At 39.7% G+C, this 12,870-nt stretch overlaps 1 protein-coding gene across 10 annotated transcripts in view; it reads left to right on the forward strand.

Moving 5' to 3' along the window:
• Positions 1 to 12,870, forward strand: part of SOX5 (SRY-box transcription factor 5) — a 296,148-nt gene that overhangs the window by 231,215 nt on the left and 52,063 nt on the right. For all 10 annotated transcript variants that reach the window (XM_071733083.1, XM_071733091.1, XM_071733090.1 and 7 more), the window contains one exon: positions 4,531 to 4,677. In XM_071733083.1, the coding sequence (XP_071589184.1) occupies positions 4,531 to 4,677 (147 nt within the window). The remainder of the gene's footprint in view (positions 1 to 4,530; positions 4,678 to 12,870) is intronic.

Here is a 12,870-nt window from a genome sequence, read left to right on the forward strand (position 1 = left end):
TACTGTTCACTAATAAAAATATTTTAATAAGAGATAATACTATAATCCAAATGCCTATAGGTGCTTGAATCAACTATCTCTGCCTATGTAATTGCTAACGCTTTGTTCAACCCTTTTTAAAATAGCTATTAAATTTCATTCTCATTTTCTGTATTAATAGAACCAGAATTCATTTTTAGTGTACCCTCAAAGCAGTAATGAGCATTGTTAACATGTAACAACAGTGCCCAAGGGGAAAGTTTTCAAAGCCTGTCTAACCTTAAGGCTTTGCTGTTGATGTACTACAGAGTCATCAAGCCAAGAGCTGTTAGAGTGAGTCCATTTGGAGAGTTCAGCTGAATATTCCTGCTTAATATATTGGAAGAATTATAAATGGTTTAGGTGGTGACCTAGGGAGAAGGGGGATTTTTTGTTTAATAGCTTAAGAACAGAGGGGCAACATTAAAAAAAAATCACTATACCTCCTGCTCATTTTAAAGTGTATCACATTGTGCTTTTATTCTAATGATTTTGCTGCTCTACAGACTTTTATAAGAGGTTAATGAGAAAACATTAACAAGGCATGCAGTATTGCACATGAGCAGGGGAGCTGAAGCATAGTTATTTAGTTATAAACAAACAATAGATGTTACTTTTTAATTGCTTTTTCAGAAGCCAAATTCTGCTTTCTTGAAGAGGTACTATATATCTTGTTAAATCTGGAATATTATCCTTATTTTATTTGTTATGTATGGCAAAAAAAACCTTGTCTAAAGCGGTATTACTTCACTGATTTCATTTGGATGCCTTGGTCACAGTAAACCAGTCAAGACCCCGTAGATTGAAAGACTTGCAAAATTACCTCGAGTGGTAGAATTTGAGATTGAGCCTCTGGGTTAGCTGAACGAAGCAGAAGTGGTTTCAGGAGTCTCCTTTGGGGTAGAAATTAAGAGACTCAAGAATGGTGTATTATAGCAGTGACACAAAATTTTCATTGCACTGTTTGAGGTCTTGGTTTCATTACTGGGAAAATATAAGGGTGCATTTAAAATGTTTTAACAGAGACTGATTCATTCGCTGTTCCAAAATCTGAAACTCGACTGAGGAAGCAGGGGTAGAAATGTTCTTTTGTTGGAGTGCAGTTTTTCTATGAAATGAAAGCATTAATTGTTGTCATTTAACTGTCTTGATTCACAGCTTTTTGTCACACCATTGTCCTTTCCTTGGGTATAAGCTAAAAGTCATCATGAACTAAAACAACTAAATATGAACAGACAAATTCAATAATGTCACTGCTCAAAAATATTGACAGTTTAAGAAATTTTCTGTGTGTTGTATATTCCTGTTCATTTTTTTGAAAAAGGGCGGAGGGAATATACGAGTAATTTTACAGGTTAAATGCAATTGCATAAGCTGCATGTTTGTTACTGCAGAATTGGGCCTGATGTTGCTTTTCAGCAGAATAGTTGGTTTGTGTTCCAGAAAGGGACTTTTTAAGAGGGTACTTTAACAAGGGATCTCTTATGAAGTTTTATTTAATGTTTGTTTTTAATTCTCAAAATGAATTAAGTAGAGGTGAGATGTTGAATCTGATAACAGGAGGACAGAAGTTTTTACAAAGCATGAATGAAAGCTTTATAGGGGGATTTTTAGGTTGTGGTTGTATTTTTTTTTCTTCCACACTGCCTTCCGCGTTACTCCAAAATATATTGTCACTGTCTTGAGTTCTGTCTGTCCCTGAACTGAGAATAAGGTGTGCATTTGAAGTCCTATATATTCCATTTTTCACCTAAAAAATGGTGAATTAAATAGGCTTTTGAATAGGCAAACTCATTCCTTATGCTTATTTAGTCATCATCTGCTTTGCATGTGTTTTCAGAAAGATAGTTGATGACAGTACTGAAAGGAGGAACCAGGCCTTACAACATGTTTCTCTGAGCAGGTATAAGATGGAACAGATCCCTGAACACCACGTTGTGTGTGTATTTCATACAGTTTAGTTCTCCTGATTCACTCTTCCGATGTCAGCAAAAGGTTGTGAGCTATGTTTGATATAGAGATTTGCCTCTCTTTTCAGGGTAAGGATTCTGTTTGAAAAGGCTTCCCCAAAGGCTCGCAGACTTTTCCAGAAGGCTTAGTCTTCAAAAGTCCAGTGCCTGTATGGCCTGCCAGTGATCTTGAGTTGGTTCAGGAGGGCTAGGGGTCCAAACAGTCCAAAATAACAAAATGTTATTTTTATCCTTATTGTCAACTAGACATACTCTCTGATAGCTATAGATTAGGAGCAAGTTTGAACCTCTCCTGTTCAATGGCTGTTTGACTTTCTTTTGTCTTTTTCCCCTATCTGCCTCAATTTGTTTTGTCATTTTTTTCAATAGGGATCAAAAGAAAAGGAAAAGCTTTCCCTGGTCTACTCCATCATTACCAGAGACCAATCATGTTTGAGCTGTACCCTAGTCATTTCTTAAACAAGTGTTGCCATTCTGAGATATTAATTCATACATAAATGGCTTGGTTTTCCTTCAACTGCCTGCTAGCATTCTTTGGGTCACACAAATCCTTTTTTAGTTTTTCCCTGTTGGCTTTAGTTTTCTTTGGGAAGAATGAATGGATATGAACTTCAATTGATACATACATGCATCTGAATCTGTGACTGATTTGTGGCTGGATTGTTTTTGATTACTTTTATCTGTAGTTGATTTGCATCGATTTGGCTCAGACTTACCAGGGGTAACACATTGAATAAATGAATAAATAAATTTGAGGAAGACCAAGGAGAGAGTGGATGGATGAATGAATGGATGATAGGGAAAGAGAGGGAGACTTAACAGAAAGGCATGTGTAAATGGTGATTAAAAAGAAAACAAAAATAAGGAGCAAGCAGTGATGAAAGTGGAGAAAAGAAATAAAATAATTCAAAACTGAAAAGAATATAAAATCTGAAAAGAATAAAAAGACTGAAAAATAAATAAGAACCTAGTGCCTGATTGCATTTAGCAGAGCAGAAATGGGTTACCTTTAATTATGAAAAAGGGCTGGGACTGTGCATCAGTGATGGGAAGAGTTTTGTACAGGGAACCACTGGACACTGTCCAGGGTCATCCAGGACTCAGAGCAGTAAATCTTGCCCATTTGATCAGGGCTTATGTACTCTCAACTCACATTAGCAGTGTCTGTCTACCTTTTGCACAGCTCCGTGTGGAATACTGCTATAATGAATCCTCATTTTCCTCTTTCAAACTTGCTGGTTTGGGTTAGCATTTCTTTGTGCCCTCCAATCTGACCTTTGTTCTTTTATCAGCACATACAATAAACTAAAATAACAGCAGCAAAACAACTAAGCACCACTAACAAGACTTCTTAGACTACTCATTTTGAAGCCCTCTTGTTTTTTCACATCCACTTCCATGTTCCTGAAAGTTATCCCCTGTCATGTTGTATTTCAGAAGCTCTGTTGGCACCTGCAGGCAGAGAGCACCATCGTTCAGTGCTACCCATTACACAGCACAAATAATACGTAGCATGAGTCTTTGAAACTGATACTGTGGTCGAGGAGGGAAAGCCTTTGTTATTACATTACCTGCTCCCTCAGGCATCTGACTTCTATTTGCCTTCACATAAATTCCTCTCTATTCACTAAGCAGCAACAATTCCTGCTTCTACACACTGTTTATTTTCACCACTTTTTTTCAGAGGTCAGGGGAACTTCCAGGCACTGTCAGTTTGCCCATTTTCTCTCTGCTTTTGACCTGTGTCCATCCAACTCTTACTGTAGTGCTTAACTTTAAACAGATGGCTATGATTGTAACTATTCACATGCTAATAATCAAATAGGTGTTTAAAGTGCCTTAATGGTTTACTTTTGAAGATAAAACATTCTCACTGTATATCTGCTTTGCATATATCACAGAAAGGGTTCTTAGGCTTAATTGGAGCTTCTAGTTGCTTACGAGCAGTACATTACTATTGATATGTCTATATTTATATTGGCTGTAGTGGTTCCCCAGAAACCAACGGAGGGAACTCTCCCCATAAGTTTTACACAAACTTTCAGCATTCCCTGTCCCAAACAACTTACAACCTGTGCAAACAAGGCAAAAATAGCAAGTAAGATAAAGAAATTGTAAAATGATAGCGTAGAGACGCCACAATATCATACACCATGGGATTTTCCCAGGGATCGACAGATATTATCGGTGGAGATGCTGTTATGCATAACTCATCTCATGAAAGGAAAGATTGCCCAGTGGCTCAGGCAAACCATGGAGATTAGCTTTTGTTCCTTGTTTTGAATCCCTGGACGCACAGGGAAGCTAGGACGTTTCTCATGGTGACGTCTGTCATTCATCCCCTGAGGAATGAGTCACAAAAGTTGAGATGACAATTCTGGTCTTGAAATATACCAGTGTGCTAAATAAAAAATATGCATCAGAAGGAAAATACATCATCTGCAGTAGGAGAAATTTGGGGAAAATTTGTTATTTGTCGATGATATCTCTCCTTTCTCTCTCTCTCTCTTTCCTCACCCAATTTCTGTTTCTGTTTTTACAGCAGTTGTATGCTGCACAACTTGCTGCGATGCAAGTGTCTCCGGGAGGCAAGATACCTGGCATACCCCAGGGTAACCTTGGTGCTGCTGTATCCCCTACCAGCATCCACACAGACAAGAGCACAAACAGCCCTCCACCCAAAAGCAAGGTACTGTACCTGGCCCTGCAGTGTGGCGTTTCTCACAATGTGGGTATTGCATGTGGGTTTTCTTGTTTGGTCTTTTTTTTCCTGGAGTACCTGTGTGCCTCTCCATTGTGGGAGGCTGTCCTCAGGGTGGCTTCCTGAAATAGGAGAGTATTCACAGTGCCATTTTTCAGTGGGAGGACCTCAGCACAGTAACACCAACTAACCATTCATATACCATATCAGTAACAGATACCACCTCAGCAGAGATCCTGTGGGTTCCCTGGCAGTGCTCTTGCCATCACACTGCTGTTTCTCCCATCTCCAGTGATAAGTATCAGGCCGAGGTGACCAGCTCCTTTTTGAGCAGACAAATCTCATTCCCTTTCAGAAGGCTAAACTGGAGTCAGGTTAGCAGTGTAACAAGAGACTGAAAGCTGTGGGGCAACTTGTCTGTGGCCAGATCTTGTCCTGAGTTTCAGTGTGAGCTTTTGGAATGAACAGGTCTCCAAAGCAATGTCTTTTGTGTCACAGAACAAGGCTGGAACCTGTCCATCAAGCAGTGACCTCTGATGATTAATCTAGATCACAGCTGAGCAATTAGGTCCATACTCCCCTTAAGAAGGCAAGGTAGAAGCTTATAGTCACACCTGTATAGTTCCATCAGTGTGTGACTAGTTATACCTAGAAAAAAAGGCACAGAATACATCCAGTGGAAGAAGATGAGCTCAGTGTATGCCTCAACTGAGCAGAAGTAACAGGTCAAAATTTGAATGGCACATGAGGTGTTGAAAAACAACTAGGAAGTATTTAGCTGAGGAATGCAGGGAAAAAGCAGTCCCACTTAGGTGACAGCAAAAGCTTGATAAAAATGTGTCCTTTCCTTTTGTTAGTGTCCTCTAGCATGCTGTAAATGATGTCCTTACCGTGTCAGAAAAGATTCTTTGAATTGACAGCAGTGTCTTTGTTTTACCCTAACAGTAAAGCAGCACAGATTAAAAATAACCAGACAAATAAATAATACCATTGTCAGCTCAGTGAGATACACATTCAAAGAGTAAAATAGATGGTGTGGAACCAGTAGCTGTTGTGTTAATTAATCAAGCTCCGGGTCTACATTTTCTTTCTTCTCTCCTCAGTGTAGACTTTTTGACTTCTCGAAGTCTATCCTTGGCTGGCCTTTCTTTTATATACTCTGGAGCAAGAAATCACAAAGCCATGCAGTGCTTGATTATAGTTTTAGGGGTTTTTGCAGAAACTGGTGTCCATGGTTAGCAAGAGAATTTTTTTTATTTATTTTACAGTGTGTTTGTGTTTGTGGCCTACAAGATCCACTACACTTAAAATCCTGGTGTTCTTTTGTGAACAAGCACAAGCAGAATGTCAGCTGAGATCTTATGGGAAACAGTATTTATTTCCTAGGAATTGTGGAATTACAGGGCCTGCCATATCTACCAGTAACATCAAGCATAACCATCTTACTGGCAGCTGTCAAGATCAGCTCTGTTCTCCCTTGTGTTTTATTGCTCTTTCATATTTGTAGGTGTTCCAGTCAGTGCCTTTGGCTTGTGGTTCTGTAGGACACAAATAAAACTTATTTGCAAACTGGGAAGGAGGAGAAAAAAAAAAAAAAAAAAAAAAAAAAAAGTGGGCCAAAAAGAAAGGAAGGGGGCTCCAAAAGTCTGTAAAATTGTGCAGCATGAGCCCTGTGATGCATGCTGTTTTCAATCTGCTGTGTGCCAGTTGGAGGCTCAGAGAGAGAGCGAGAGAAAGCGAAGGGATAATGCTGAGAAATGATAGAGTGGCTGTGACCTCCAAGCTCAGCCTGGAAATCCAAGACATTGATTTCACTTAGCATTCCTGCTGAGAAATCCGACGGAGTTCAGTTGTAATAAAAGAACAAGATTCTGTTCTAATGGTAATGGCGTATGACAGACATATCACTTTGTCTGTCCTCAGCACCAGAGAGAGGAGAATTGGAGAAAGGTCACCTGACCTGCCTCTGCTGTTGTGCGAATGCTGCACTGAGCTTTGAACTCCAGCCTGGAAGCACAATTATTTATAATACTAAATGATAAAGAAACCTTTATAGAACCTACAGTAATTAGAATAAAGCTCATACAATGGTGCGGTGGCCTGGCTCAGAAAATAGGCTGGCAAATCTGTCACAGTGGCAGAAACTGAAGCTTATGTGTTGAAACTAAACGCTTTCATTTGTGTCTGTGTGAACCTTCCTTTGCTTTTTCAGAGCTTGTTTGTGTTCAACAGCTCCAAAAGTTTTTTTGTGTTTGCTGATTTGGGGGTTTAATTTAATTTTTTCAGCTGTTGCTAGGGAGTGTCTCTGTGTTTTACAGCCTTTTTACTTCTTTCTTTTTTTAATCCCCAGAAACTTGTTTCATGAAGTCAGTTCATAGTGGTCTGTCTCACTGTTACTGTACATCAGATCTCCACAGATGAACAGTTCATGCCTTAGACAAGTTTTTGAGAGCTGCTGTTTGCTGAATCTCTATTTTCAGCCCAGAGTTTACGCTGGCGCAGCTTTGGTAGAACGCGCGAGTGTTTGGAGACAAGGAGACAGCCTTACCTGAGAGGGTGTCAAGCTACTGGCAAACATCTAGGTCATTTCTGCAAAGCTGTGGGTTTCTCCCTCTTGTACAGCCTTAAAGTTATTTCACTGCTCTTTGCAAGGATTCTTCAAAGTCGGCCTCAGCAGCAGATGGAACAACTGTTGGCTCTAGAAATGCTGAGAAGCATCAGGGGGAGTTTGCCAAGGATCATCCTTTAAATCTAGTAAGATTTGAACACATCTCTGAAACTCCTCTAAGACCTTGGCAACCCCCCTTTTGGCAAACCTTTTATCAGTGGCCCTCACCAGTGTTTGAACATGGTGCTGGGCAGACTACCCTGGCATCTTCTGTTGTCTCACATGCCTTTCAACAGATGTGACCTGGAATAGTCAGATTCACTTCCTAGGTTTCTGTACTGTAACTTTTAGGAATCCATGAACTAGAGATGCCATTATGCTGTGCTGCACACATTCTGTCAAGTTTTGGTAAGGAAGCTGAGCTGGTGTCGTACATTCTTCCAAGAAGAAATCCGTGCCAGAAAAATTGATTTAAGAAACAGAGCTAGTGGAGCCTGTCCAAAAGAAAATGCGTGTGTCTTGCGGAAATGGATTTTAACACAGCTTCTTCTTGAGCAGTTTTAAAAACAGCCGGTATGCTAATCATACCATTCAAATTTACCAAGGCCTCCTCCACAACCCATTTGAAAGGCAACTATCTTTGAAGTTTGCCAAATTGTGCTGGATTTCCAAAGTCTGTCTTAAGCACATTTTGCCTTTGATCATGTAAATGCTTGCATGCTGCTCTGTTGGGTGTTCAAGGTGGTTACATGCTCCCAAGTAGGAGAGAACAGGCACAGGTGCAGATAAAGAACTGGGCAGAATAGCCCAAAAGTCCATCGTGGGATTAACTGCAAGTCTCTTGCTTGTACAGGGCTTTCCAGGAGCTAAAAGCAGACAGCAATGTTCTAGAGAATATGTATGTTTGAATAATGACTTTTAGCATGCTACCAGGATTCATAACCTGATAGCTACAGACTTCAAATGAGGTGTGCTATGATCTTGAATAAGGACAGCAGCATCACCTTCACTTGTACACAGCCAGGGCCATGTTCATTTCTGCCTTTGTTTCTTGTTTCTATGTTGCACGTATATATTTAGCATCCAGTGCCTATGTGACTCAGTATCTCCAGCCCTTTCCATGTAGCCTTTCAAGTGCCATAATTCTGGGGTGAATTTCAGTGCAGCTTGCAATTGTAGCTAAATGATTCCCCATATTTAATGGAGCATAGGGCATTGTTTTTAGCATCTACTGAAAAACAGGAGCAATTCAGTGTGAGATATGTCAGGAGAGAATTCCTGGACACTTTTCTTTTAACCTTGTTATGACCTCAGCCCTAACCCTACTCACAGTTGTGTCTCCCATCAATGGAAACAGCACACAGATTGTCCAAATCAATTTTTTTTTGTTCTTTTCAAATACTTCTGGCAGTGATGTTACTATTTGCTCAGCAGTAGCACCTGGGAGTTGTGACAGGGAAAGAAAATGTGTTTCAGACAAGCCAGAAACAGCACTAAGCAGTTGGATATGCACAGTCAGATTCTCCTTAGTTGCAGTATGCAGACAGATACCAGTGAGAATCCTTCACCAAAAACTGTACTTTATTTTCACATTATCTGATCCCCTGATCACCAAAGTAAACATTGGACTGACAATTTTTCCTGTTGCCTACAGTCAGCAGTAGAATTGCCTTGGAAAGACTTAAAGCTTCCTCTCTTTCACAGCACAGCCTTAAAATGGCCAGAAACTCTCCAGAGGAACTTGTTCCATTTTTGAGGAACATCTGATAATGATACAGTTCCTGCCATATGCATCAGCTGTGTCTTGCATCTTGTTTATAGTAAAGAAAGGCACCAACAGTGTGCTTGCTCAATTCTCACCCAGGCAAGATAAACCTGGATCCCAAGCTAAAGAGTTACTGTTGACATTCTTACCAAGTACATCTGATACCTGGGGCAAAATAAAAACCAGAAGTCTTTGGAATGGGTACTTTAGTTCAGTCACTCCACAAGTTAAGTCATTAGGAAAAATTAAGTAAACAATTTACTATGGGGAGCTGGTTGGGGATTTTCCTGTTCCAGTCAAAACTGATGATGAGACTGTACTGCTCCATTTCAGTAGGAAACCTTTCTTGACTCAGGATAAAAATATGATGAAAAAAACCCTGAAACAAAATGTCTGAAGGGAACAGAAAATGCCAGGGTAATAAGAACACTCATCTAGATGACATTTCTGGTTCTTCTTTGAATAAATTGTTGACGTGATTTCATTTTAGGTGAATATCCTAAACAGCTCTGTTTACTTGGGTATATTTGTCTCCCTGACCCACATTTCTTTACTTCGTATGATAGTGCAGAATGTGAAAATTTACTATGGGGAGATCTTGGGTATAATATTAAGATCTGTTAGGCACATAGCTGGAGCAGTTTGCTTGCCAGATCAAGCTGTGATATTTACAGAAACATGGCTGATACCTAGACATACAGATTCCTTGTACCCTCAGAGCTACAGTTTTTTAACATGTTAGAGGAAAGTACTTAATTTCATCTCTTCAAATGATAGATGCATTGCTCTTCAGCTTCGGAAAGGTACGGGGTTTTTCCTCTTCATAACACTTCTTTTTATTCAGTGTTACCACGTATTTTTGGAAGCATGAGCTAAATGTTTTGCACATTACTGTGATGTACCTCAGCTATAAGCAGGTCAACTGTGTGATGAAGAAGACCAATTATGGCTGTGTATAGGTGATCAGAGGGAGTGTCTGCTTGTGTTAGATGGGGCCAAGCACTCTTCCCTAAAGAGAAGAGGAGCCTCTCTGAAACTAACCCACCGCATGTGTTAGGCTTCATGTACTAATGGCAATTACTGTCCTCTTTATTGGTCAAAATGCTCAACAGCCACTGAATGCCTATGCAAGCAAAAGGAAATTAAGGCATCCTTATTTTCATTAAGGACAGTACTGTGGTGTTTTAGTTCAATAACAAGAGTTCTCATTAAAGTGATGTAGGATGCACCATCCCTGATAGAACTTCAGGGCTATATTTACATAAAGTTTATTGCCAAGATTTGCAAGGCTCTTTTATTTTTCAGAATTTCTGAGCTGGACACAATTCTTTATATTCCACTAATTAAAAAAAAAAAATAAAAAAATCCTTGTAAATCAACCTGTTAAGCTTCTCAGGACCAGAATAGCAGTGAGCACTAGAATATCATGAACAAGTACATTCAAAACATTTTTCAGTGTTTGGGTTTCCCAGTCCTCTTGTCATTGCAGCAAACAGGTTAGAAATAGCTGTGAGATAACTGATGAAAAGTTTATAGTAGAAATGCAATGATGCATAGGGAGCTGTAAAATGAGACTTCATCTACCTCATCTGTGCTATGCTACTTCTTCAGTATCCCTGTCCATTCTTAAGGGTGACCTTGTAGCTAATAATCTCTTTACCTGGAAGCCTTTTTCCTTTGCTGTTCATGCTTTTAATTCCAGATAGGAACATAAGGAGTTGGTGACAGAACCTTTGAATCTATTTTTCTCTTTCTTGCTCTTTTTCCTACACGTGGCATCCAGGCATATACAGAGTTAATTTTTAAAACATTTTCTGGAAGTGGTGTGTATTAATGGAACTTCTTAAGATGCTCTTCTGAAACAGAAAATGGGTTCTGAACAATAAAAACAATGTTAAGCAGCAGTAGTAGGGACTTGAACAGTATTGTTCCAGTCTTCCACCCTTATTTTCCTAAAAATAAATCTAATATGTGGAGGGGCTCCTAGGATGTTTTTTTCATATTAAATCTCCACAGCTCTGTTTCCTGATATTGTGTCTCTCTGGCAGGAGCCTGTCTCTCAAGCAGAGTTGCCAGTCAGCCCTTTTCAGGCTCAGTTGGCACTTTTCACTGTAAGAACTCAGAAGACATAACAAAAAGAAAAGGGGGAAAAAACAACTTCTGAAATCTGTGATAACAAAAGAAGAGTGAGACAGATTAAGCAAGACCATTGCATTTCTGAGAGGTCTTCAAAAATCAGGGAACAATAGAGATGTAGAGCAAAGTGGTCATGATAAACATACAATATGTGCTTCTTATTAGTTCAGTACTGTTCCTTGCTGCTTGTGCCATCCTTACCTGGTATGAATAAAAAAACACTCACTTTTTCCTAAATGGGAAAGTTGTAGAGATGGAAGAATGGGCAGCAGATAGTTTTCCTTCTTTTTGGTTCAATGATCCACAGCTTTGTCTTCATATTGAAGACAATTATATTACTCCAAACTCCATTACTTTCAGGAGGCAGCTACTAAAGAGAGATTCAGTTACAGAATCCCTCAGAGTTTAGGAGTGCTGGGACCTGACATTTTGCTTCTGCTCTGTGTCTTACTCTCTTGCTTAGAAATACCTAGGCACTGACTTCTGCAGAAGCTGTGTGACAGAACTGTCCCTCTACTGTTTTTTGGAACAAAGAGTTTGAATGAGAAGCAGCAGTATTTGCAAAGACTGGAGGAGTCCCAAACAAGAAATCAGTGACACAAAGTGAAGGGTTTTTTTAATACCATTAAGATAGCTGTGGAGCTGCTATTGCCAGGTGGCCACGCAGTCCTAAGAATAGCAGTAAAAGGGCTTTAGGAGAACATGAAATACAGAGCAGCATAACGAAGCGGAAGATTTAGATTTTTCTGCTTGCAGTGGTTTTTGTTGATCATCCTCATGTTTGGGCTGGTTCTGCGGGGGGAGATGGAAGTTACTTTGGGTTTTTTTGCTGTGGAATGGGAAACAACCATGAGCAGAAGTAGGTGCAGTTCAGCTTAGGATGTAGTGTTTTTCACTGGGGCTGCAGAGAATCACAGCACTGTAAAGGTGAAGGACCGATACTATCTCAAAGTTAAATATAGGTAACAAGCCAGCCTGTTATGCCAATATCAGATTATTTCCTAGTTTCCTTCAAAATACGAAATTCTTATAAATTAAAGGTTGTCCTTTATTCCAGCAGCTTTTTTTTAGACTCCAAGCCGTCAGACTCTTTAAATCAAGGAATGTGTTTATTCCGGGAGCACAGGCTTGTTCAAAATAACAGTACTGTAGTGATGTACTGATTTTCATGATTTAGGAGACTGCTTGAAATGGAGCAGAATACTCTCAATCTACCAGATCCTTCTAAAAGGAAGCCAGGTGCTTCACTTCTGGAATGAAATCTTCCCTTTTGCTGCTTTAGCTTGAAATATTTGAGTGTTTTGTGTGACGAGTTAATAATCATAAGTGAAGCGCATAGGCTGCCTTGGCAGGGCTGGCTACTGGACAGCAGTGTATCCATCTTCTACCAAATGCAGGACTTCTTATCATCACAGAAAGTAAATTTTTGAGGTGCTTGAATCAAATTCTAATGTGATCAGTGTAGCAGCTTCCAGACGCTGCTTGCTTTGCAGAAAGGTGGTTTGCTTCCCCATAACAAGCTAGATCCTCTTGACACATTCGGGCACAATGCAATTCAAACTAAGCATCAAAGAAATGTATTTTGCAGTAAGTATTGCTGTGCCCACAGCTGAATGATTATCATTTAGCAACGGAGCTCTACAGATTTTTTTTTTTTACTTGGAAACTGTAA

The sequence above is a fragment of the Heliangelus exortis genome, chromosome 1 (assembly GCF_036169615.1).
Source record: "Heliangelus exortis chromosome 1, bHelExo1.hap1, whole genome shotgun sequence".
Lineage (NCBI taxonomy): Eukaryota > Metazoa > Chordata > Aves > Apodiformes > Trochilidae > Heliangelus > Heliangelus exortis.